Source organism: Laetiporus sulphureus, assembly GCF_001632365.1.
Source record: "Laetiporus sulphureus 93-53 unplaced genomic scaffold LAESUscaffold_2, whole genome shotgun sequence".
Lineage (NCBI taxonomy): Eukaryota > Fungi > Basidiomycota > Agaricomycetes > Polyporales > Laetiporaceae > Laetiporus > Laetiporus sulphureus.
This window is the reverse complement of record NW_024468511.1, coordinates 807,499-830,715: the sequence shown is the minus strand read 5'-3', so window position 1 is coordinate 830,715 and position 23,217 is coordinate 807,499. Positions and strand designations below refer to the sequence as shown.

Sequence of the window (23,217 nt, the reverse complement as noted above, 5' to 3'; positions counted from 1 at the left end):
CTGATACCAGTGGGAAATACGATACTACGTAGCGTTACGTTCACGCCGAGTAACTACGAGATGTAGGCGTGGGAAAATATACATCGCCTTGCGTCAGTGTGTACTATGTTCGAGACAGTTGCTGGGACCATTACTTGTCGCACCCTTTACCGGTCACCAACATGGCTGCGGACCCTAGAATAAGTGACAAAGAACTCGCAGCTATCAACGCGGCTGCAGTGACGCGAGAATACACGGTCAAGCCGCATCTGGGTATGTAGTGCACTGCAGAGAGTGCGCGATCATGTTCTGAGGCTCCTCCAGATTACCGGACAGTCTCTGCAATCAACGGGTGTGTGGAGCATTCGTGCAGCATCTAAACTCGATTGACTGACGAACATTCAGTCCGCTCGTGGTGCTGGACAACGTCAAGGTATAAGGTCAGGCATTTCATCTGGATGGCGCTGATCACCGTCCATTAGTTCCCTTCATACAATGAGATCGTACAGCTCACACTGCCGGATGGCACAAAACGTGGTGGACAGGTGCTGGAGGTACAGGGAAAGAAGGCCATTGTGCAGGTGTTCGAGGGGACTTCCGGAGTTGACGTGAAGGCCACACACGTCGAATTCACAGGGAGTAGCATGAAACTCCCTGTCGCTGAGGACATGCTAGGCCGGATATTCAACGGCTCAGGTCTGCCTATTGATCAGGGCCCGAAGGTGTTTGCAGAGGACTACCTGGACATCAATGGTCGGTTCCTCCTTGCTGTTGTATGTTACACGCCTGATGATCATAGTATAGGTTCTCCAATCAACCCTTACTCTCGCATATACCCGGAAGAGATGATCCAGACTGGGATTTCTACTATTGACGTTATGAACTCTATTGCGCGTGGCCAGAAGATTCCTATCTTCTCAGCTGCCGGTCTCCCTCATAATGAAGTTAGTGAGGCCGTACACGAGCATCTCTCGTGTTGCTGACCATCAGGGCACCATGTAGATTGCTGCTCAAATCGTGCGACAAGCTGGCCTCGTCAAGCGACCAACGAAGGACGTACATGACGGGCACGAGGACAACTTTTCCGTCGTGTTTGCTGCGATGGGTGTCAACATGGAGACCGCGCGGTTCTTCAAGCAAGACTTCGAGGAGAATGGCAGTCTAGATAGGGTGACGCTGTTCTTGAACCTGGCGAACGATCCCACAATCGAGCGTATCATCACACCTCGTCTCGCGCTCACAACGGCAGAGTACTATGCATACCAACTCGAGAAGCACGTCCTAGTTATCTTGACTGATATGTCGTCATATGCGGACGCACTGCGCGAGGCAAGCATCTCTCGATCCTATGAGCGTGAGCCTATGAAAACTTCATTCCTTCGAACAGGTGTCGGCTGCGCGAGAGGAGGTTCCAGGCCGTCGTGGATACCCGGGTTACATGTATACTGACTTGTCCACGATATATGAGCGCGCTGGTCGTGTGCAGGGTCGTAACGGTTCTATTACACAAATTCCTATCCTCACGATGCCGAATGATGGTGAGTGTGCATGGACTAAATGCACGCCTCTGACGTTAAACTCCTGGTGCCGCTGCAGACATTACACATCCGATTCCTGACTTGACAGGCTACATCACGGAAGGCCAAATTTTCGTCGATCGTCAACTACACAACAGGCAAATCTACCCACCAATTAATGTGCTACCCTCGTTGTCCCGTCTGATGAAAAGTGCCATCGGCGAGAAACTGACCAGGAAAGATCACGCCGATGTCTCGAATCAATTGGTCCGTGCTGAGTTCGCTTTGTTCCGGCCGATTGCCCTGGCTGACCCATCTATCGCAGTATGCCAAGTATGCTATTGGCCGCGATGCCGCCGCGATGAAGGCCGTAGTCGGTGAGGAGGCGCTGTCCCCTGAAGACAAACTAGCATTGGAGTTCCTCGACAAGTTTGAGCGCCAGTTCGTTGGCCAAGGTGAGCATCTTGCACGTGTGGAGCGCCAGACCAGTTCATCTAATAAGCTTGCAGGTCCGTACGAGGCACGAACCATCTTCGAATCTCTTGACCTCGCTTGGAGCCTGCTCCGTATTTTCCCCAAGGAACAGCTCAATCGAATCAGTCCCAAGATCATCGCTGAGTTCTATGGTCGCAAAGCAAAGAAGGCGACGGAGGACCTGCAGCCAACCGGCCAGGTGGGTGAGAAGCTCATTGACGACGCATGAAGGACAATATTAGTAGCACAACCCAGAGACGTGTATATCCCACAGCTTTCACGAAAGTCATCTTCTGACCATACATGATGACACAACGTGGTCGCATTCTTGTCCATATGAAGGCGACAATGGCGGATATCGTGTAGACGACAAGAATCCGTGACGTCAAGCACTGCATTGTCATTGTTGAAGGGTTCACTGTGGAACCCCGGCATTGCTGAGCTTCCCATTCTTACTGACAACAGGCTGGATGACTAGAACGCAGAGGGCGGCTGCGGGTGGGGGAAAGACTCCTCGTGTTCGCCGAGCGCGCGGGATCCTCGGGTCCCTTTATGGTTTCCGAGACGGGAAAGCTCCAGCGACGGTGCTGCTCGGAGGCGGTAAAGGCAGCTTGCGGGGAACATGTGGCCGAGATATCTGGACGTATTCATGACGTGATAGAACTAAGTGCAAATGCCTCCATTTCATGGCGCCTGAGTCCGCGTGAGTCGGAATGTTCCCTTCGTGCATGAGGCAGTCCTGCCATGGCAAGAGCGTCCCAGCACCGCCGCCATGTCGCTCGTCTCGTCTTCGTTGCTGAGATAAGCCTCCGGAGGATAGGACAGCGAGGCAAGGAATTTGCACTCGAGGCGTTATCTGTGCCGCACTGGAATCGACCGATAGAGAGCGCTGCAGCTCGGTGGTATGGGGCCAGAGACATGAGGCGGCCCATTGCAGCTGCTTGTTGTGAACAGATAGTGCTATGCTAACAATGGCTTCTCGATGTCGTGCTCGCGAAAGGATTGACTCTGACACGAGAGCAATTGATGTATTGGCGCAATGGACTCTGATGCAAAGGTGGCCGAAGAGAGCTCCAATCTCGCCATGTAAGCGATGGTCAGGCTGGCATCAATGATAGAACTATACTGAATGATGCAGATTTTGGCAGATTCAGATGGTTGCCCCTTCATGGCTGTTGATCTTTGAAGTGAAGAGGCAGTTTTACAGACCGGGGAAGATAGCACCTGATGCACAGCAAAATGAATCTTGCTAAATACCCATCAACATCCGAGGCGGTGGACACGGGCACTACGCTGGAATCAATTGCGGCTGCGGCCCCTCGGGGTAAGAACGAGACTCCGCAGTGGCACATGCGCCTTCAGCACCTACAGTGTATGCGGCCGATGGCGCATACACCAACCTTTCTAGAAAGACGCAGGCGGCATGCCTGATGCCTTGCGTAGCCCCAAGCGAGAAGGTGGCAAGACACGAAGTAGAGCAGCGGTAGCCTCATGTTCGGCCTTGTGGGTTTACCTGAGGCAGGAATGGCCATTTGCAAGGATGTCCCGTCTTGCGGTACCCGCCGCAGCAAGCAATGCAGAGTTGCGCCTGAATCTGTCGAAACGACCGGCTATGACTCTTGCTGTTGGTTGTGATCGAAACAGCCGGAAAACCGGCGGCCACGCCCTGGCCCGTTGCAACCGTTCGGACCCAAGCAACTTTGGTTAAACTGAGTGGTCTAACAGGACCGGAAGCTGATCAGATAAAGGGGCTATGTTACGTACGCCGGAAACGAACCGCTCTCGGACAGGCCAAAACGCCCGCAGAGTGAGAACGTGGCGAAAATGCAGCCATGGCGTGCGAACCGTCCTGACGGAGATTGGTGGGAGGTGATCCGCTGACTCGAAACTGGCTTGCAGCTCGCCAGCAGCCAGCGCTCTCGCCCATTCTTCACGGTGAAGTCCGCATTGAGAGCGACCGATACGCGAGTTGCTGATGGTGTGCGCCCCGAGCTCGCTCGTGGAGGGCGCGTTGAAAGAGCGGGTGCTGGCCAATTGTGGCACAACGCTGGTGTCCGGTTACTGGATGCCTGCACGAGACGGCCACGCTGGCCATGCGGCAGATGACGGTGCAAACAAGGCGAAAAGAATAAGAGAAAATGCGTTGAGCGCCTGGTGGAGGAGAGAGCGGTAGGCAGCGTGTGGAAGTCAAGCGGCCTGCTACCATGTGTTCGCAAGCTTCCTCCCTAAATATGGTGGCTCATATCCTCCTTCCTCCCTATCACCTTCTCCCCCTTCCCGACCATCCATGGACGACCTTGCCCATGAAGCTCTCCCTTTCCACTCCCTGAGCCGCAAGCGCAAGGCCGACCGTGACGACCACCAGACCAAGCTGCAAGACGCGTCCTCATCGTCGGACCCATCGGCTGCGTGCGAACCCATGCTCGTCGACTCCTCCGCTACTCCCCGATGCCCCGCAAAGAGTGCCGACCATCCTTCTGCGTCCTGGCTTCTCGTCGACACTGACCAACCGATGGTGCAGTCGTGGCAGACGCCCTCGCCACCGTCTTCTTCGGCAATGGCGCTCGTGTCGCAGGCCCCGGCGGAGAGCCCATCACGACCAAAGCGACCCCGCGTCGAGATTCCTCAGTCTCCATCTTCATCCTCTCGGCGTTACCGCAGGGCACATGGGCTGTACAATCACTGCTTGCCATCACCACAGAGGTACGCACGACGCATCCATTCTGGCGATACTCGCGATACGGGCATCGTCTCGGCGACCGAGCCAGGGCCCAGCAGAGGATCCTTGTTGCGCACTAGCAGTGTTCCCTCCACCCCTCGTGCCGTCTCTTCCGTACCCGTCTCGCCTGTGGGCCATATCTCGGCGCATATACCGTCACATCAACCGCCCATCAACCGGGAGACGTTGAAAGAGCTCGACCTGGAAGCCATCCTCCGGAATCCTCAGCTCCGTTCGTCTCTTTTTTTTGTCTCCCCCTATATCAGAGTGCGCCTCATCATGTACATATGCTTAGGTCACGACTTGTTGTTCGATTCGGGGCTGCAGTTTCGTCCGACATCCAGTCGTAGGAAGCGCGATCTCGCTGACAACTACTGGCTCGCGATCGTGCGAGAGCTGGAGTGCGGATGTACGTGTTTCACCATGGACCTGCACGGAAGGCCGTGCGAACGCATATGTGTTTGCCGCTCGCTGCCACTGCCAGTTGGAAGATCTGTTTACGCATATACCGCCGAGAACCGCATAACCGTGCGGGCGCCATCGCGCATCCGTCCACTACTGCAGGAGCTCCTCGAGGTGCTTATATCCATCATTCAGCCCGTCGTCTCCAAGAGCACCGGGGTGTGTGTTCAGCCCTCGTCGCTGCAGCTACAGGTGCAGCAGAATGTGGCTCATGTGACAATGTTGAGGTCGGTATTGGACGCAGACCTTATACAGCAGGAGATCGATCATCGCCTCTTTGACCCGTCAGGCGTCTTCCTGACCATCGGCGACATCATCCGGTGCCACTGTGCGCCCATGCGCGACCATGCTGTCGACCAGATGGTTGCGCTGGCAAAGTCCTGCGCGCCAGGTGGAACCGGCACCAAGGTCGACGCTGTCCGTGCCATCCGATTGTGCTTCGAGATAATGGAGCTCATGAAGCTGGTCAGTGTCACTTTCCAGCGATTAGAATATGCATATCTGATCATTGTACCTATTCATCAGGATGTTGCAAACCACCAGTTGCAAACTCTGCGTCCGTATCTCATACAGACGTCGGCGCAGTATGAGCTGAAGACGTTCCAGGAGAACAGGCAGGGCGATCAGCTCTCCCTCGATCTTACGCGTCAGTGGCTCCAATCTGCATATCAGGAAGTCGCTCGTCGCGTGGAGAGGTCGACCCTGCGTGCATATCAGGATTTCACAAAACTTCCTCAGCGGACGCAGGTTCAGATAGCTGTGACGACTGCTATTGTGGACCTCGTGTTCAACCCCCCACCGCCCTCTTCCGCCATTTCACATTCAACCCTTTCGCCCTCCACGCCCCGCCCAGCTTCGACTTCTGCACATTGTGCGCGATACCCAGAAACCCTTTATCTCGATCACAACCGCTTAACGACATTCACAAATGATGCAGCCGACTACGTCGCGCTGTATATGCTCCTCATGCTCTACCGCCAGCTCGTGTTTTCCGGCACGTGCGGACCACACGACTCCGCGAAGGGTGGTGTGAAGGTGGACGAGCTGCTCAAGCTCAAGAAGGAGATCTGGGAGATAGGCCCGCCACATCTCGGAACGTGTTTCCAGGGTGCGCGGCGCGCGAGCCGTGAGTCTTCCCAAGCGAAGGCAGAAGCGGAAGCGGCCAAGTGGCGACAGGAGATGAGCAATGTTGTCCTGCAGGTAACGATGCGTGCTACCAATGCCCGCCGAACGCCGAGCACGGAACGGCATGCTCTCACATGCGCGCCAGACGAACAGGCGGTGAAGCTGGCATCAAGCTGGGCAGAGTCGAATCTGCGTCAGGACTCGCCGCTGAGTACTCTCATGCGCTCGCGAGTACGGGATCAGGTGCTGGAGGCTACCATGCAGCTGGTGGTTCCCTCTCTCAAGAAGAGCGAGCCTCAGCTGGAAGAGGAGCCTACCACGACAACCAATGGTCTCGAACCCCTCATGCCGGAGATCAACCACCTTGCGGAGAGGGTGGCAAAACTTGCGTCTATCCATTTGAACGTCTACGGCGCGCTCTACGCCCAGCCGATCTTCGTGCCGGATTGGTGCGGCAATGCGCCTTCACCGTGTGATTAGGCCCATGCCACAGACAGGGCTCGCGCTCTCGCGTGCCAGATACCCACTCTCGTTTCTGTCATTTGATTGTTTCCTTGCCGTACCGTTCTGCATACCGAGTTAATGAAACGAGGACGGCCGTTTGTAATTAGTCGTACGATCATTGGTAATGAAGAAGAATTCGACAACGTTTCAAGGGGATCATGGGCGATGAAAGATTAGGCGACCATGTAGCGAGCGCTGTTGAACAGAAAGGTGTTCTCACACAGCCTGCACAGATTTATTTTTCCACGGGAAACCTGATGAAAAACTGGTGAAAATATCTTAAGTCTGGATATGGAAATAGTTTGGAAATCGGGCGGAGACAATTGAATTATGTTACGATTGCTTCACCGAAACATATCGGTATCACATATTTTTGGACTGAAATATCTTCCTTTGGGAAATAGTTTCACTATTGCTGATACATTTCGGTAAAACAATCGTAACATAATTTAATTGTCTCCGCCCAATTTCCAAACTGTTTCCATATCCAGACATAAGATATTTTCACCATTTTTGCATCAGGTTTCCCGTGGAAAAATAAATCTATGCAGGCTGTGTCAGTTATGCCGATGCAACGAGGCTTGGTGTTGTACAAGTACTGGGAGAACGATCTCAACCATCGTCACAACCTCGCTGGTAGATTCTCGGAGACTTGCCTTATCGGGATTGTTTCATCACAACCCACGTGGCCAAAGCCCACCGTCCCCGCAGAATTCACGGGCAACCCTCTCATGCTCCTCATGACCGTCCGCCATGTCCAGCGTGCTGCAGTCGTCCTTGTCATCGAGCTCCACGTCGGCTTCTCCATCGAGCACGTCGAGTGATTCATCCAATTCTAGTGGCGGATCCTCCGGTGATCCTTCATCGTTATATTTGTACGTTAGAGTTCACATCGCCCGGCTATCTGTGCCGCCGCCTTTGGCGTCCTCTCTTACAACCAATTGAGCGACTCATGTACTCATCTAGGTTCACCTTCCTTGCGACTCTGTTTCTCCTATTATTCGTCTCAGGTGCTATTGTGCTGCGGTCGTTCATCGTGCGCAGGCGCTTCCGCCGGAGAATAGAGGAGGCACTCGCAGCCGGTGTCCTCTTGACGCCACCTTTTGAGCCGTCGTTCCTGCAGAGGAGACTAGAGAAGCCCATCCTTTGGGATGCAGCACTGACACCGGCGTCGGACGAGGAGTGGAGAGATTTATTGGTCCGTCTTCGTCTCCCACGGATATCACGCTACGAACTAACGAAATATCATTGATCAGCCCATTGGAGCAAAGATCACGAATGTGCAGCCCAGTATCACAGAGGGCGGCACCCCCTCCGCTAGGGAACAAGAGGATGCTCAGTCGCAGTGGTCCAGCCTCGGCATCCTACGACGTCCCTTCGCACGCAGGCGTGTGACCTCGTCTTCCCTCCTCATACCCCCAGATCCACCGCCGCCGCAATTGCTCAGCGGACCGTCCATGACCTCCATTTCCTCCACCGAAGATATGCTGGCCCGTGCCACAGAGCTGCAGGTCTCCCTCCTCGTTGCGATGCCCAATCCCCATCGGCCTACGTATATACCAGAAGCAAAGGACCAGTCCATATCAGCGAAGGGCAAGAAGCGGAGCATATCATCGTATTGGGATGAGGATGAGGAAGGAGTGCCGGACGTCGCCCTTGGGATTAGTCGCGTCCCATGCAGAGGGTCGGGATGACACTGATGCTGGTAGTGGTCCGCAGGTATCATACCACATATTGTATTTACCACACCCCGGCCCGCTTAGAGTGTTGTATTCATTTGTACGCTGCGGAGGCTTCTATGTACATTATTTTGTCACCGTACGTTATTTGCATAGATGATATGCGAGTTCTAAGGGAATTATTGTCACCTCCCGTCCTCCCGTCCCCATTCGAGAGTGTGTCATGATCTGGGTAGGACAAGTATGTTTGCCAGAAAGCGTCCAAGAAACCTCGCCCATAAGCTGGCTCCGTTCATATGCATCCAAGCCTTATTCTCAATCGCGGAGTAAATCATACGAATGTGCCGACTTGAATGTTTTATTATTCCATATTTCAGCTGAGCCGCTACAGGTTCACGAGAACCACATCCACTTCGGTGCGGCGAATATACCGAGGGTTGCGATCGCACATGAGACAAGGAGACAGGCTGCGGTCCCGCTCAGTTCTCCACAAGAGTTCGAATGCCTGATAGGGCGAAGCCGGTCACGAGCAATTTTTGACCTCACTGAACCGACGGACTATGCGACGCGGTGATCCTGGTGGCAGCTTGGTGGCAGGCGAAACCGGGCAGTGGCGCAAGACCAGGTTCTTATGCGTTCGAGTCTGCAGAAAAAGGTTTTACTGGAAACAGCTCAATGCCACAGTGGCCCCATCCTATATATCTTGGCCAGACATCGCATTCGTGCATACAATCAAGGGCCTAGCTTGTGTGATCGATCCGATGCCGTCAGCAAGAAGCCACAAATGTGCCACCGATGAGCTATATAAACTGTTAAGTCGAATGCATGATCCGTCTCTTCAACCGAGCTCCAGGCGATCTGCGTCTCGGAGGTACATAGCGCATCTCTCCCTCCTTCGGTAGGGAAAACCCGTTCACAATATATCTTTTATTGTATTGGTATGTTCCTTCTCCGAGTCCAGCGTCAGCACATCGCAAAATGCGGTTCATTTACGATCAACCTTTTGGCACCCAAGGCGCTTCGTCGACCTTCTGCCCTCAAGGCTGTAGCGTCCAGCAAACCCGTGCCCATCCAAAGCCAAAGCTCTGTGGACCGATTGCCCTTTGAGATTCTGTCCTACATTTTCTCTTGAATAAGTCCAAGTGCTTTATCCCAGATGTCGAACGCGACGAGTACAGCGACCTGGTCGATGACAAGAATAGCGCGACCACGACGTCGACGGCCAAGACTGGGGACATCCACGGGCGCGAGAAATCTGCCCGCAATCACGAAATCGGAGCCTCCGGCATAGAGCATGTGCCGGACGACACATGCACCTGCGTAAAGCGTGGCAGCATCTTCGAGGTGGTCGCCAGCCACGTTTGTCAGCGCTGGCGCGACGTTGCCCTCCACAGCCCGGGGTTGTAGACGTACGTCAAGTTCACTCCCGTGAGGCCCCACAATTATGGCCAGCTGTGTCTCGAGCGGTCGAAGAACGCAACGCATCTGTTAACATACACATCGCCTTTGATGGTGCCCCCCCTACCAGCTGCGAAGATTGAGGAGGTTTTGGACATCGTCACGCCCCACGTCGGTCACTGGCGCGCATTCCATATCAACGTGGCAGATTATTCTCTCATCCATCCGGCACTGGTCCGCATGAGCCACTGCACTTCTGCACCCATGCTCGAGGTCCTGAAGCTGTATGCCGACGAGGACCTCCGCGAGGACAGTGTTCCATCCTATGCAGCTGATAAGTTTACGCTCTTCCATGGAAATACCCCGCAGCTGAAGGACGTCGTATTCCCCTCTATCCACGTTGACTGGCCTAAAGTGCATATGACCGTCTCCAGGAACTTGTCTTAGGTTGCCTTTCAAACTGTATGCGCCTGAGCTTCAGCGATTTCGGGCGCTTACTGCTCAATGCACCTGCTCTTTTCCACCTCAGCCTTCTGTCTGCCGGTCCTGGTGGATGTATCGAAGAATGGACATCGAGTGTCGTTAAGGTGGAGAGGGAGAATACGCCAGACTCACCCACAGATCAGATTACGCTTCCGCTGATAGTCCCATCCATCCGTTACCTCGAGTTCTCAATCAGAAACGACTGTTACATAGAGGAATTTACACAGAGGAACTGGCCGAGTGCCTTGTCTTACCAAACCTGAAAATCCTCGACCTCTACACGCCCTGCAGCGACTACTTCCTGCAGACCATAGCGCGCCCGTCCTTCGCGACCGGCACTCCTGGCTCACCGGACTGGAGAAACTCAGGCTCTACCACATAGGAGACTTCTATGAACCGGGCGTCATTTCGACTGTCTATGCTGCTATGCCGCGTCTCAAGGTGCTGAAGATCGACTTCACACGTGTTCCGCAGGACTGGTTCGACGAGCTGATCAATGTTGATCATGGAGCAGTGCCAGCCGGAAGGCGATATGTCGCTCTGCCCGCCCTCGAGACCTTCGAATCTGCCGGAATCGATGGCAGACTCCTCTGCAAACTCGTTCGGTATAGGATGGAGGTGGGCCTGCCGCTCCGACGGGTTGTGATGCGAAAGGACGACAGGCTGTATAAGGAGGAACGCGAGTGGCTGCAGAACAAAGTGGAGCACTTCGTACGCTCGGGATTGTCGATCCGATCTGACACGCGGATAAGCGGCGACGGGGGGCACATCAAGGTCAGCACTTCACAGTACGACTCGGGCGAGGATGACGACGATGAAAGGTCCGATAATGAGGAAGGAGGTTATTGAGATAATGAGGAAGACGGATTGGACGGGCATGGGCCATCGCTGGACCTCGACTGATGGAGAGGTTTGGAATGATGATCAGCGTCTGAGCTTGGCTCCAGGAAGAAACTCGAATGTCAATAGGTAAGTCCAAGAATCTATCCGTTTGTAACTATACAGAAGTGAATTGTTCCGTACGTCACCTGTTGCAAAAGCAAGTCGATGATGTGTCTTCTTTAGCTTCCGCTTCAACCATAATCTGCTATCGTCTTCAGCAGGGGAAAAATGAGATATACAATGCAGGCAGCATCTGACGTTACTTCAACAGCGAATTCATCACTCATGGTGAACGAAATTAAAGTAGCAATTCACCGTGAAACTTTTATATGCTTCAATCCACATCATTCCACAAATCTTCAGCGTCTTCGTGCCCGAACTCGTCCTCGAAATCTTCTCCTTCTATACCAACGTCTATTATCTCCTCCTCCTCCATCTCCTCTTCGTCTGAGCCCTCGAAGTATTCGAATTCCTGCACATTCTGTATGAACCAATGTTCATCTTCCTCGTCTAGCTGATCCTCCTCGTTCACGTAAAGCTGCTTGATAGGAAGGCCCAACGCTTTCCGGAACTCCACCAGAGCCCGCAGATCCGGGCCTGCGAGGCCGGTTGCGGAGAATGCCTGCAGACGCGGTAGAAAAGGCGTCTGGTTAGAGTCCGCCGCTGCATCCCACTGGTCTGCAAGTTCGTGATACCAACGCATTGAGATGAAATCGAAATTGAGATTCAACAGATTGAGATTCGGCATCGCTGCGTATACATCTCGTATGACTTGTGAATCTTCGCATTCCATTCCGGAAAGCTTGAGAGCTTGCAGTCCAGAGAGGATCGACTTGCCAGTGAGACTTGATGGGCGCGTGATTGCTCTGAGAAATTCGCTACTGTCGATTTCGTCAAACTCGAGCGCCAGCGACGAGAGATTCGGCATCGCAAGCCGCTTGAGAAGTTCTATGGAGTAGTCCGTTTCCAGAAATGCAAGTACAAGCTCCTTGAGCGAAGAGAGCATGATTGTCGTAGTTGCGGAGGGTTCTGGAGACGTTCGCATCTCGTCATAAGCGAGCACATCAGGAGGCTGATCGAGAATGCTTGCAAGCCAGTCCACCGGACCACCTGCGGGTCCTGATTGACACAGCGAGAGTTTACTGAGTTCGGGAGAATCGCGCAAGATGCGCGCGAAATCCTTGAAAGATGGGCGGACATCCTTCGCGTGATATGCGAGCTCCAGATCCACCAACCCGCACAAAAACAGTGACCTGGACCAATTAAGGTGCACCCCCCAAAGCGCGACCTTCGTAAGTCTTGGTACGTTGCCATTAAAAAGCACGAATGGTTGCTCTTTGAGGTGTGCCGGTGAGAACGCCTCCGGGTTGTCATCGTCTTCGTAATGGTAGAGCTGAAGGATCTCCAGCGAAGGAGCAACAGGACAACGGCTCATCCCCAGCAAAGCATCATGCATGAGGTGATAATCTGAAACTGATACATCCAAGGATCGCCAGTGATGAACATGTGGAAGGATGAGCTGAAGAATCCTTTGCATGTCGCACATGTTCTTAATCGCCTGCTCCCCTTCTTCGTCGAGTCCATCCTCTGTAAAGTCGATGCATAAATCGAGCGGTGCATTCTCCGATCGCTCCAAGTACACCGCAGATCGCGCGTAAGGATGACCTTCTGAGAAGTCAATGCTCGTCCACAGAGCGGGTGTATTGATTGCGACCTCGCGCCAATGCCTGCAAACGTGAGAAACGAGGATCACAAAGTCTGGCTCATCCTCCTCCCAATCCTCCTCGCTCTCTTCGTCGTATTCATTCCAATCTGGCCCGAGTGCAAATATGTGAGCAAGTAGCTCAGTCGGAAGCGTATTAATGATGCATCGCCCATCTTTTGGAGGGCGATATGGGCCGCCTTTTTGGCGACTGATTTTATGATCGGCTACCATTATTGTGTGGGGACAGTTTGTGTTGACAGTGGCGGTAGATTCGGAGCTTTCCTAGCGTCCCATAATCCAAGTTTGAGGGGAATGAATTCCCGAATGACAGCCACATCAGCAGGGTATCGCTAACGATGGATAAGAAATCCACTCACTTGCAGTATGCCTTGATTTTATGAGCGTATGACGCGGTGGAACAGGACTGACCACGTTCAACAGGGTTGTGGCTGTAGGTACGGAAGAGATTTCTTCGACCACGTGGCCCACGTGTGTTTCTGCCACGCCACCCCGGCAACTGGTCTCCGAACCAGGCTCACATTTATGACCTTTAAATGAGTGAGCAATATCAGCAATGCCCCGCACTCAAAGGCGAAAGCAGGTTAGCGTTGGCTATAAATGAAATCTTGTGGCCAGTCATATAAATGCAGAGGCTGAGAAGAGCAATGAAAAGCTAGCTGTACATGCATGTGGGATATTGAGAACCTGAGCATTAGGACCTTAGATACCCTCCGGACCTGAATATAATAAATTACATCTGGTCAGGCCTGTCGTCATCTCCTCTGCATTGTCATCTCTTCACACCGTACCTCGAATCACTTCGAACCACAATGTATCGAATTCTGCCGAACATATATTTGCTACCATCAAGATATATGTACGAGTGTGTATTTCAACAGTTTGAAGATAAAGGCGTGCACCAGCTAATGAAATTTGGAATATGAACGTCGGTCGCCATTATGCCGTATGCTAATCCGCACGATTACGCACCACCTTAGGACATATATGCGCACCGCCAATGATGGTGGTTCGAGAAATGTGTCAGTGTAGATGCTGGTCCTTCAGAGCTTCAGATACAATGTGTATAGCGAGACCTGTCTCACCCACACAATCATCATAGACGTGAGCGCTTCATATACGAATAAAATATTCAGTATTGGGGCACGCGTTTCGGAAAGCATGACCTCCCCCCCCTCCCCCCCCCAGAGGTTCAGCGTACACCAGCACAAGGGCTTTGTTTGATCCCTCCAATGAAGACAGCGAAACACGCTCTCACCGTACAGCCCATTCACTCCAAGCCCGAGCGGGCGACAGCGCGCACGGCAGACCTGAAAAGGGCAAATCCTGCGGAGAGCAAGCTTAACTCGCGTGCGACGGCTGATGAGCTTCCTCGGAGTGCCTATTTGTCCGCGCGACGATCTTCTTCCATGCCCAGGATTGTGCCTTCCGATTCATGCCCTCTGGTGACGTATCGCTTGAATTAGGGCGCTGGTGTACAGCTGCTGAAGGATCCAATGGTATGGCTGAGCCAGGCCGCAGGAGGAACCGTGGCGTCGGATACCACGCACTTTACGCGACGGATGTGCTTCTAACGAGTAGCTTTGGCCTTGTCACCGGCAATCATTAATGCATTGTCCGGATGTATCGGAGGCTGAGGGAAGCCATAAGTGCCGCTGAGCTTGTGATTTCAGCTTTGAAGTGGACGGCTCGGGGCTCGCATACCACCGGATTGCTTGGTTGACCCACGTACAATGAGAATCACGTCGACGCTGCAAGCTCATGCGCTCATGTTCCGAAGTGCGCACCTATAATACCACCGTCCCGAGGGCCTTTGTTCGCGGCGTTCACCTGTTCGTTTCAGAGGGCTGAGAGTAGGCGGTCATGACACGCTGTAAAGGGATATGTGAAGAGCTGCTCTAACCTGTGAGTCAACCTCGTTGTGAATCAGGGGGTGGCGACGCTGTCGCCGGCTACCAAAGGACTATCGCGACTCATGGAGGTGCGATATTGACAGACGTTTTCTGCAACTCAGCTTAGCAAAGCGAATTATGCGCACGGCCAGAGAATCGCTGCCGGGCCACCTCAGTCATGATATGCGGCTATTGGCGGCCTGGGGAATTGCGGCGTCGGGATGTGCGCATCGTACTTCGAAGTACTGCTGAAGGAGTTCATTGTCCTCTTCACCGGTGATCAGTTTGGAGATGCTCCGGAGAGTGATGTCGAGCTAACTCATGAGATGCCGAAAGCGCGACAGCTAATAAATCCGGACAACAGTTGCGGACAGGATACGTTCTATATTCTTATGAGCCCTCTGCCAGTGGATTTCACGATGCATCAAAGTTGTAGACGGTCATGAGCACCGCGCGATCGAGAAAGTGGAACGTGGTGAGCTTCAACATGACACTTTTTTGAGTCTGTAATATTCCAGAAGCAGCGTGCATTAACAAGTTAGCTGAAGCCGGAAGTTACCCAGCGAACAAGTGGAGCTACGCACCTATTAGCTCGCAGAGCCGGCAAAATCACCGGAACGACTTGCGACGGACAAGCTTTCTGTGGCCCCCGGCACCGCAGATCATCCCTAATTGACAGTGACATTTAATTATCACCGATGCATGTAGGGACACTATAACAGATCACTGCAGGCGGAGCCGCCAGGAGTGCAGAGAACGTCGATGGGATCTAAGCATTTAGACACCGGATGATAGCTCCCGATGGCATCTCGCGTAGTCGAGTAGTGGCTGCAAGGATGCCCAAGATGGTCAGACGAACTTGCATAGATAGCGTATGTAAGATAGACGTCGGGTCGGACTGCGAGCGAGCTAGTCGATCTCGAACGCCACGAAGGCTGCAGGTGCATCTCGGATGGAGAAGCGGATAGCCAGAGCAAGCGAGGCAAGTGTCATATATCAGGTGGAGGGCACCGTGCCCCGCCGAGGCACCGGAACGCGATTTGTCACAATTTTGTGGCGAACTGGGCGGTGTTGCACATTGGCAGGCTGCATCGGACGTGATACGAACGAAGGTGGATACCTGTCGCGTGAGTTGGATTGGTGTCTGCGTGCTTTTCAAGGCCACAACGCAAGCTGGTGCCAGAAGACGTATATACCTGGCTTGCTGCACCCGCAGGCAGCGAGGGCGACATTGAATGCGGGATAGCCAACACGGGCAAACAAGAATGCAACGCGGAAGCCGAAATCCTGATAAGTATGGAAATCCCGGCGTGCGATCAGCAAGGTGCGTGCTCTCTGCGCGGCCGCTGTCAAGCCCCCCTGCGAGCCAAGTCCTCTGGACGTCGCTTGCCGCGCCCTCGTGGCAGGTCAGATCGCTATCGCCGCGTCTAACACGCACGGACCCAATCTCTGCTTCGACATCAAGTCCAGGTGAGTGTGCCTCGGCTTCGTATTCACTGCCGATTGCACCTGCATGGAAGTAGAACTCGGAACGCCCGCGTGCTGCTCAGTGGTGAGAGCGTAGCCACCGCCCAAAATGCGCAGATACCACGCGGAACTCCACAGAGGATCCTCGGGTGAGTCAGTGTGTGCTAGCCGCTCATCACACGCTCGGCGCTGTCGGGGACACGGCGTACGTGCGATGTGACGCATCGCAGGCGAGGATCCGTCGAACCAGCGCAGGATATCTGAGTTGTGGCGATTGACAGCAGCGCGGCACGGCGCACCGAGAAAGGGCATTGTGCAGCGTTCCCTGCCCAGGCCGCGCTTCTCTGCCAGAAGTAACCCGAATTAATCGTCACGCTCCTCACGCAGAGATTCTTCCTAATGCGATTGCCGCCAGGTGCGCCTTCATTTACCGCACGTCCTCCCTCCATTCAAATTCCCCAGCCTCCATGCCCGGCCGCTCTTCTTCTCCTCGTTGACTCTGCCCGCTCGGCCAGCTAGTCTGTCGTCGCGTACGATGCCGGCCATCCCGCCCCTGACGCAGCCAAAGCCCGTCCTCGTCTCCACTCCACCAGCTCCAGGCGTGGCCCCTCCTCTTCCGGCGCCCGTCCAAGCGCGCCCGAAGACGGTGGGTCTCAGGGCTAAGGCTCTTTGTTCACTACCAGTGAGTACTTCTCGCACTTCCACGATCGCCTCCTAATGCACTCCCGCCGCAGCACCGTCTCCTGCATCCACCGCCCGCGCGCGGCAAGGTCAACACATGGGGTGTGGTTCCCCGCTTCGAGGTCAAACTTGACGATGTACTCGATCGCAAGCACTTGCCCCCTCTAGGGTTGAAGGACTTTGAAGAATGGCTAGTCTACGTCGAACACTCTGTTGAGAACCTGTATGTCGCGTGTTCGCGCCGCCAACCGTGCTTCCATTTCTCACATGCGTCACAACAGATACTTTATTCTCTGGCTCCGCCAATACACAGAGAAATACTCCCATTGGGTGCGCTCCACGAAGCTGCAGCGCACGTCCTCCTACGGCTCCGGCCGGCGCCGCGGGTACCGCACGCCGTCCGACATTCCGCCACCCAAGCCCGAACTCATGTTCGACTACATCCGCGCAAAGCGGACGTTTCTCACGCCGAGCGCTCAGTACGAGCTCGACATCCCTAGCGATGTACTCGCACCGTTCCACACGCCATCGAGCCACAAGACCGCAGCTTCCCCGACTTCGGACGGGAGAGGTGGGGAGGACGCCTTTAGCGACCACGTCCATAGATCATGGAGTGCGACGACTTGTGCTGTGTACCAACCGTATGAGTTTGGCGGTTGGGAAGGAGGTATGTCTCAGGGTTGTATGTCTTCTTGGCTGTCGTGTTTGACTATATGCGCTTCGTTTGGTAGCTATCGGTCCTCCGCCGCCGGATCCTGCTGTGTTCGGCGAGATCACCGAGCTTGTCCGCGAGATGCTCAATGAGAGCCTTCAACGCTTTGTGACTGCAACTTTCAACAACGTTGGCACGCCTCGCGCGGTCTGTGGTAGTGCGGGTGGGATTGTCATTGGACTCGCGGGCAGGTACGAACCCGTTGTCATCCTTTTCGAATTGCTTTGCCAACGCATACATCCACTTCCTTTTCCTTATAGCGTGCCGCTTGTCGTCAACTTCGCCACCGGTGGTTCTCGCTGGTGGCGGCTGGCTGCCCTACCCGGTATGTGGCTTGGATTAACGATTTTCATCTCTGCGATGTACGGGGTACGTGAAATATTTCTCCTTCAAGGACGCTCTTACCGATACATTTACTGTGCAGGTCTGCATGATGATATACGTTTTCGGCGATCTCCGCCAGTTGCGCTCGTTTGAGCTCGTGCGCCCGCCTATCTCGGATCCTCAGCCGCACCCGTCACCTAGCGCGTCCGTTACTTCTCTTTTCGCGTCTAGGCCTGCGCCCGCCGCTCCTGGTATTTCCCAGCTAAATCCATTCCGCCGACCACAACGCCGTTCGATTCCAGATATCAGTGCCCCGCGGCCGGTCATCTGTCCTCCTGCGGTCGATGAAGTTCTAAAGAACGGTCTCCATACCGAAACTGCTCCGCCGCGACTGCAAATCATCACTACTTCCCGCTGGTCCGAGGAAAGCTCTATCAGGCCTCCGCAGCGTGCCATGACCCATACATCGCGCCGCTCCGGCGCTGAAGAGCGGCATGTTTCTCGTGTATCTTCCCTGGTGTCGATCTCGGATGCACTTGAGCCCTCTGATGAGGAAGATGCGCATGGCAGAGGATACGAAGACAACGACGCCTCTGAGCCGTGCATCGAGATCTCTGACGCTTTCTACGATTCGCACCCATGTCCCGAAGGTCCTGCGATGGCGTCCTTTCCTGGTCCTGGGTACGGTATGCGCGGCGTGCCGATGTGGCCTGACTACGTCGGAAGCGAGGAGGAGGAGCTAAACGCAACAGCAGCGTTTATTCACCCGTTCTCGTTCGAGGAGGCGACAAAGAAGAAGGACGGCGAGCTGGATCTTGAGGCGCAGAACCCGCGTGGGATCGCGGCGCGCCAGCCGATGGACCCTTTCGACTTCGACGCGTTGCCACAGCACCGCCCTAGATTTGCTTCGGGCAAATACCGAGGGGAGCGTAGGGCGCCGCCAGCATACTCGAGGCATTTGCCTGACGGTGAGAGGCGCGTACGCTTTGCGCAGCCGCAAGAGTCCAGCTTCGGCCCGCGCGCGGTGTTGGCTAGGTGGCAGACGAAGTGCAGCCCGGAGAATGTCGTGCGAGTGCACATCGAGCGGGAGATCGAGCATGATCGGGATGGCGAGAAGGAGAAGGAGGGATGGGGTATTGGGTGGGGCGTCGCAAGCAGCCCGCTTGCGCCGTCGCCGACGGTGACGGTGGCGGGTTCGCCGGTAGCGGCGTCTGCGTTCACATTCCCTGCGGCGACCACGTCTACCGCTGTTGACGCTTCGCAGGTAGCCTCTATCCCGACAGCCGAGGAACCTGATGAGTTTGAGAAGGAGAATGTGGAGGTGGATACTGACGAAACAGCTTCACGGAACAAGCAGTTCCGCAAGATGCCCTCGGTCCCTGCCTTCGCGGTGCCGCTCACCCCGGTGCTCAGCCCGGTGGTAACGCGTGCGCAGTGGGAAATTGTGGTTCGGAGCGCGTTGATTGCATTCGCTGTCTGTGCGGTGGTCGTCGGCGGGCTGACTGGCGCGCCGGTGCCGCACTATCACTGAACGGCAAAAGTCTGTGCTGCGTCTATGTCGGGTGTGGGGAGATGAGGAAGGACTAGACCGTGCTGTGCTGGTGTGCCTTCTTGCCGCTCGTTATGCTGACTTTTGCGATCCATACCTTACGCTAACGCTTCCACGTCCTGCCGTCCAACGTTCCTTCCTGTGGTTTTGCCTCCTAAGTCCCTGTCCGACATCGTGACGGATATTAAACTGCTGTCTACATCCCTTCACCTTCATCGATCGTTGTGCGTCCCATTTGCTGGTTACCCACCCATTGCTGCTTCAGATATACACTTTCGATTGAATGTTGTAGCTTTTACTTGTTCATGCTTTTTCCGTTCTCCGCCTTCCGGCCTTACTAGTAGTAGTTACACGATGACGTGCTATATGTATTTGTGCGATGTACCTTTTACGCTAGCAGATGTCGTCTTGAGCTGTCATCGATTCGTCAGTAGGGGGAGGAATAAATTTGTTGTGCTACGTAGTGTCAACGCTGCTTGTGGCGAACCTAGCACTTGTTTGCACAGGAAACGCGACGGTTGCGTTTCTCGTGCGCGTTCAACACGCGTTACATCGGCAGGAACAGCGCGCAACAAAGTCCGGAACGCAGGTTTCCTACCGCGTATTGCTGGGCTATCTTATCTATCCGCCCACAGACTTCTCCATACGATGTACAGTCGTACAGCCGAGGATCAGCTGCTGGGTCTCCAGGCCACAGTGCAAGTCGCCTCCTGGAATGCATGAACTCACAAGGTATGACTAGTATCTGTGCTCAGGATATGTTCAAGTAAGCCACTGCTCGGTTGCATGTAGATTGATGAGTGATACAGAGCTGCCTCTTCCTTGTGCAGAGTCAGTCCTTTCGTCGAGAAACCTACATGGTGTGCTAATTCGAATATCCTAGGACACAGTACTTGCTGGTGCCGTGCGTAGGTGTGCTTGCGAAGGGTTGGTTCGTTACGTGCAATCCGCTTAGATGCGCCGGTGTAATCTCTTAAGCGGTCGTAGCTGAGGATTCGCTTGCTGCAGTGCACGGGCCCCTAGCTAGAGATGAGGCCTGAGGACCGGATTGCGGGAGCTTCGCGTCCCCTGTAAGGCAGGCGGCGGGAAATGTTCGGCGAATGGCGGAGTCATGACTTTTGATCGGGTAATTACAGATAAATGTTCCGTCGCCGATCTCGGCAATCGGCGATGCCTGCTGGCATCCCTCTTCACCTGCTCGCCGCCTGCTCCCCCTCATCGGCGTCCCTGAACAAAGGTCCACCCTGATTTATTGCATCGATGCGCTTGACGCCGAGCAGGCGTCCCCGGAGACGCCCATAAAGCGCACAGTCGACGCCATGTAATAGAAAGCTTGTCTTGAATCTTGATACCTCCCCGACCACTCCTCCCGTGTCTCAGATCCCGACGTCCCTATTCCATTCTCGCCGTTGTCGAAATTGAACTTGTCCCTTCCCCTGGAATGCCACAAACGCAAGGTCACACTCATCTCTGGTGAATTGCTCGTGTGTCCGAGGGCAGGATTGACGGTGCTGATGATTGCTGCTCATATAGGTATCACCGGGCAAGATGTTGAGCTTATAAGCACTTCAGGACCGCGCTGCTCCTCTCGAAAGGCTACGAGGTACACAGCATCATCTGTCGCTCTTCAAGCTTCAACGCGAGCCGTCTGTGTCATCTCCGCGAGGACCAGCGCGAACGTACGTCCTAGCCCGTGCTAATTTCGCTCGCCGCTCACCTCCCGCAGGAGCCAACAAGTTCCAGCTACACTACGGCGACCTGAGCGACAGCACGAACCTCGTACACTCATCGCGCAGGTGCAGCCGACCGGGTATATAATATCGGCGCGCAGTCGCACGTCAAGGTCTCGTTCGAGATGGCCGAGTACACGGGCGATATCGACGGACTGGACGCGATCTGGACCTGCGGGCTCGACAACGACGTGTGCTTCCACCAGACGTCGAAGGCCTTTGGCCTGCTGGGCATGGATATCAAGTAGTGGCCATGTCGTATTCACCGCGATGTTCGCTGACAACCATGTGGCAGATGGTGTGGGTTCTGGGACGTTTCAGGACGGCGTCGACGTGAGACGGGCAAGGTGCTCGTCAACTTTCAGGTTGACATGACCTCCCTTCCATTAGCCCTCTGCTCGGAAACGCTGCAAATGTCGAATGCCTGCTTGGCTGGAAGCGCAAGGTCGGCTTCGACTCACTGATGAAGGAGATGGTCGAGGCCGACTTGAAGGCAGCGAAGTCGCTCGTTGAAGATCAGAACCGAGGAAGTGTGATGGGAGCTTAGCGAAAGGCTGGGCGCAGTCCTTGCTTGAATACAGACTTGAACGGAACAAGCATCTCGATACCAAGGAAATGGTGTCATACGTGGTGAATATCCGTACTAGTATCTACGTTTATCACCGATCGCTATAGGACAGCAACGTTTCCGCTGGTTAGACCTTGCATTCGTCCGTGATCGCATGAAAGCCACTTAGCAGCGTCTTCGGCTTCATGCGCTGAGGATACACAGAGCATACGACTCTCCGTCGACGGGTCGAGTAGCGGCAAAACTTGTTGACTTAGGAGGCTTCATCTGTGCATCTTAGGCTCATGAACTATTCGGCAACAGTGCTGCGAGTTAATTCATCAAAAATTACAGATAACGTGCGAAGTTATACAGAAGACCAAGACGACATGACGGAACCACAAAAGACATAAGTTACAGGTGGAGAGGAGGATTGTGCGATCGGAAGAGCCTCATGCACTATATAGGACCCGCCGAAGGCCACAATCACACAACTGTCTCGCCGCAACCCAGATAGTCGGCTATCAGCTGACGCTTCCGCACGACATCTGCTCCTTGCGGCACCTCCATACCCAAGGCAAGGAGCACATGATTAGCATCATTGGCTGAAAGATAAATGAAGACTAATGAGAGAATAATATACAACTGCACGGAAATCCTTCATACCAGTCAATTCTGTGAGCTGTAGTTCAGTCTTGGGGAATCTATCATCAACTTCTGATGGATATTGCAGAGGGCCATTCATGCGCAGGGGTGCATTGTGGAGCATGGTCGGCAGCATTCTGACACTGAACAAGAATCATGAGTAAGAAGATATCGCTTGAGATAAATCGTAAGCCATACATATTGTCAACCTTGCCAGCCAATTGGTCGAATCTCCCCCCGATTTGGTTGAACCTCTCCTCAACTTGGTTGAACCGCCCCTCAACCTGCACTTTGAACTGGTTCAGGGTGTTCTCAAGGTTAGTTATTCTGCCATTCATCTGCTCTATCGTGCCATTCATCTGCTGTATCGTGGCATGGATCTGTTGCATCACTACCATGATGTCATTGTGTTGAGGTATATTTGCAAACAGAGCTAGTTGCTCTGCTGCTGTCGTCAGACTTTGTTGCAAAAGAGGGTAGTCAGGCTGTGGAGTTGGAGCTTGCATGTTGAGAACAAGAGCGGTATGATTCAAACCGCACATCAAACCGTACCGCACCGTACGACGCTGTCGGAGTTCATTATTCGAGACTCAGATATGTAAGAACCTTAATTCCCGATCCGGGACGGTGCACCTCCTTTGTGTTGAGTGATATCACATAATGGCTCTGATGTGCTCCCGATCTTCATTTCCATTCAGTTGTGCTTTCCCTTAAGTCTCATAACC

General features: G+C 54.1%; 8 protein-coding genes across 8 annotated transcripts; 6 read left to right on the top strand and 2 right to left on the bottom strand.

The window, feature by feature from the left end:
- Positions 1-128: 128 nt before the first annotated feature.
- LAESUDRAFT_740585 (V-type ATPase) lies at positions 129-2,341 on the top strand. The gene is made up of 10 exons (XM_040911089.1): positions 129-252; positions 304-331; positions 385-412; positions 462-732; positions 784-923; positions 982-1,308; positions 1,367-1,517; positions 1,576-1,763; positions 1,822-1,951; positions 2,006-2,341. The coding sequence occupies exons 1-10, from the start codon at positions 162-164 to the stop codon at positions 2,197-2,199; spliced, it is 1,548 nt and encodes a 515-aa protein (XP_040769684.1). The 5' UTR covers positions 129-161; the 3' UTR covers positions 2,200-2,341.
- A 1,543-nt stretch (positions 2,342-3,884) lies between these two features.
- Positions 3,885-7,037, top strand: LAESUDRAFT_691170 (Tcp11-domain-containing protein). Its single transcript, XM_040906082.1, has 3 exons — positions 3,885-4,921; positions 4,985-5,616; positions 5,677-7,037. Exons 1-3 carry the CDS (start codon positions 4,258-4,260, stop codon positions 6,754-6,756), a joined length of 2,376 nt encoding a protein of 791 aa, XP_040769683.1. The 5' UTR covers positions 3,885-4,257; the 3' UTR covers positions 6,757-7,037.
- Positions 7,038-7,377: 340 nt separating this feature from the next.
- Positions 7,378-8,656, top strand: LAESUDRAFT_719999 (uncharacterized protein). The gene is made up of 3 exons (XM_040907735.1): positions 7,378-7,655; positions 7,747-7,978; positions 8,037-8,656. The coding sequence occupies exons 1-3, from the start codon at positions 7,534-7,536 to the stop codon at positions 8,472-8,474; spliced, it is 792 nt and encodes a 263-aa protein (XP_040769682.1). The 5' UTR covers positions 7,378-7,533; the 3' UTR covers positions 8,475-8,656.
- A 939-nt stretch (positions 8,657-9,595) lies between these two features.
- LAESUDRAFT_719998 (uncharacterized protein) lies at positions 9,596-10,340 on the top strand. The gene is made up of 2 exons (XM_040907734.1): positions 9,596-10,191; positions 10,257-10,340. Exons 1-2 carry the CDS (start codon positions 9,969-9,971, stop codon positions 10,259-10,261), a joined length of 228 nt encoding a protein of 75 aa, XP_040769681.1. The 5' UTR covers positions 9,596-9,968; the 3' UTR covers positions 10,262-10,340.
- Positions 10,133-10,684, top strand: LAESUDRAFT_163768 (uncharacterized protein). Its single transcript, XM_040901412.1, has one exon. It carries the CDS (start codon positions 10,322-10,324, stop codon positions 10,601-10,603), a length of 282 nt encoding a protein of 93 aa, XP_040769680.1. The 5' UTR covers positions 10,133-10,321; the 3' UTR covers positions 10,604-10,684.
- A 688-nt stretch (positions 10,685-11,372) lies between these two features.
- Positions 11,373-13,352, bottom strand: LAESUDRAFT_163766 (uncharacterized protein). Its single transcript, XM_040901411.1, has 2 exons — positions 13,305-13,352; positions 11,373-13,209 (listed from the first exon to the last, which is right to left on the bottom strand). The coding sequence occupies exon 2, from the start codon at positions 13,156-13,158 to the stop codon at positions 11,557-11,559; it is 1,602 nt and encodes a 533-aa protein (XP_040769679.1). The 5' UTR covers positions 13,159-13,209; positions 13,305-13,352; the 3' UTR covers positions 11,373-11,556.
- Positions 13,353-16,530: 3,178 nt separating this feature from the next.
- LAESUDRAFT_719991 (uncharacterized protein) lies at positions 16,531-19,732 on the top strand. Its single transcript, XM_040907733.1, has 6 exons — positions 16,531-16,986; positions 17,039-17,208; positions 17,267-17,652; positions 17,717-17,888; positions 17,958-18,066; positions 18,122-19,732. The coding sequence occupies exons 1-6, from the start codon at positions 16,840-16,842 to the stop codon at positions 19,550-19,552; spliced, it is 2,415 nt and encodes an 804-aa protein (XP_040769678.1). The 5' UTR covers positions 16,531-16,839; the 3' UTR covers positions 19,553-19,732.
- Positions 19,733-22,266: 2,534 nt separating this feature from the next.
- LAESUDRAFT_808936 (uncharacterized protein) lies at positions 22,267-22,998 on the bottom strand (the record flags this gene model as incomplete). Its single annotated transcript, XM_040914105.1, has 3 exons — positions 22,267-22,452; positions 22,514-22,635; positions 22,691-22,998. The coding sequence occupies 3 exons, from the start codon at positions 22,996-22,998 to the stop codon at positions 22,334-22,336; spliced, it is 549 nt and encodes a 182-aa protein (XP_040769677.1). The 3' UTR covers positions 22,267-22,333.
- Between the last annotated feature and the right edge of the window lie 219 nt (positions 22,999-23,217).

What these genes read in the sequence shown, in the direction of transcription:
- LAESUDRAFT_740585 (XM_040911089.1), top strand. Translation starts at nt 162, where the DNA reads ATGGCTGCGGACCCTAGAATAAGTGACAAAGAACTCGCAGCTATCAAC. An exon ending in ACAGTCTCTGCAATCAACGG is followed by an intron (nt 332 to 384) that starts GTGTGTGGAGCA and finishes ACGAACATTCAG; the next exon opens with TCCGCTCGTGGTGCTGGACA. An exon ending in CCGGTCTCCCTCATAATGAA is followed by an intron (nt 924 to 981) that starts GTTAGTGAGGCC and finishes GGCACCATGTAG; the next exon opens with ATTGCTGCTCAAATCGTGCG.
- LAESUDRAFT_691170 (XM_040906082.1), top strand. Translation starts at nt 4,258, where the DNA reads ATGGACGACCTTGCCCATGAAGCTCTCCCTTTCCACTCCCTGAGCCGC. An exon ending in CCTCCGGAATCCTCAGCTCC is followed by an intron (nt 4,922 to 4,984) that starts GTTCGTCTCTTT and finishes ACATATGCTTAG; the next exon opens with GTCACGACTTGTTGTTCGAT. An exon ending in TAATGGAGCTCATGAAGCTG is followed by an intron (nt 5,617 to 5,676) that starts GTCAGTGTCACT and finishes CCTATTCATCAG; the next exon opens with GATGTTGCAAACCACCAGTT.
- LAESUDRAFT_719999 (XM_040907735.1), top strand. Translation starts at nt 7,534, where the DNA reads ATGTCCAGCGTGCTGCAGTCGTCCTTGTCATCGAGCTCCACGTCGGCT. An exon ending in GATCCTTCATCGTTATATTT is followed by an intron (nt 7,656 to 7,746) that starts GTACGTTAGAGT and finishes GTACTCATCTAG; the next exon opens with GTTCACCTTCCTTGCGACTC. An exon ending in AGGAGTGGAGAGATTTATTG is followed by an intron (nt 7,979 to 8,036) that starts GTCCGTCTTCGT and finishes ATCATTGATCAG; the next exon opens with CCCATTGGAGCAAAGATCAC.
- LAESUDRAFT_719998 (XM_040907734.1), top strand. Translation starts at nt 9,969, where the DNA reads ATGGTGCCCCCCCTACCAGCTGCGAAGATTGAGGAGGTTTTGGACATC.
- LAESUDRAFT_163768 (XM_040901412.1), top strand. Translation starts at nt 10,322, where the DNA reads ATGCGCCTGAGCTTCAGCGATTTCGGGCGCTTACTGCTCAATGCACCT.
- LAESUDRAFT_163766 (XM_040901411.1), bottom strand. Translation starts at nt 13,158, where the DNA reads ATGGTAGCCGATCATAAAATCAGTCGCCAAAAAGGCGGCCCATATCGC.
- LAESUDRAFT_719991 (XM_040907733.1), top strand. Translation starts at nt 16,840, where the DNA reads ATGCCGGCCATCCCGCCCCTGACGCAGCCAAAGCCCGTCCTCGTCTCC. An exon ending in GTTTGGCGGTTGGGAAGGAG is followed by an intron (nt 17,653 to 17,716) that starts GTATGTCTCAGG and finishes TTCGTTTGGTAG; the next exon opens with CTATCGGTCCTCCGCCGCCG. An exon ending in GTCATTGGACTCGCGGGCAG is followed by an intron (nt 17,889 to 17,957) that starts GTACGAACCCGT and finishes TTTTCCTTATAG; the next exon opens with CGTGCCGCTTGTCGTCAACT.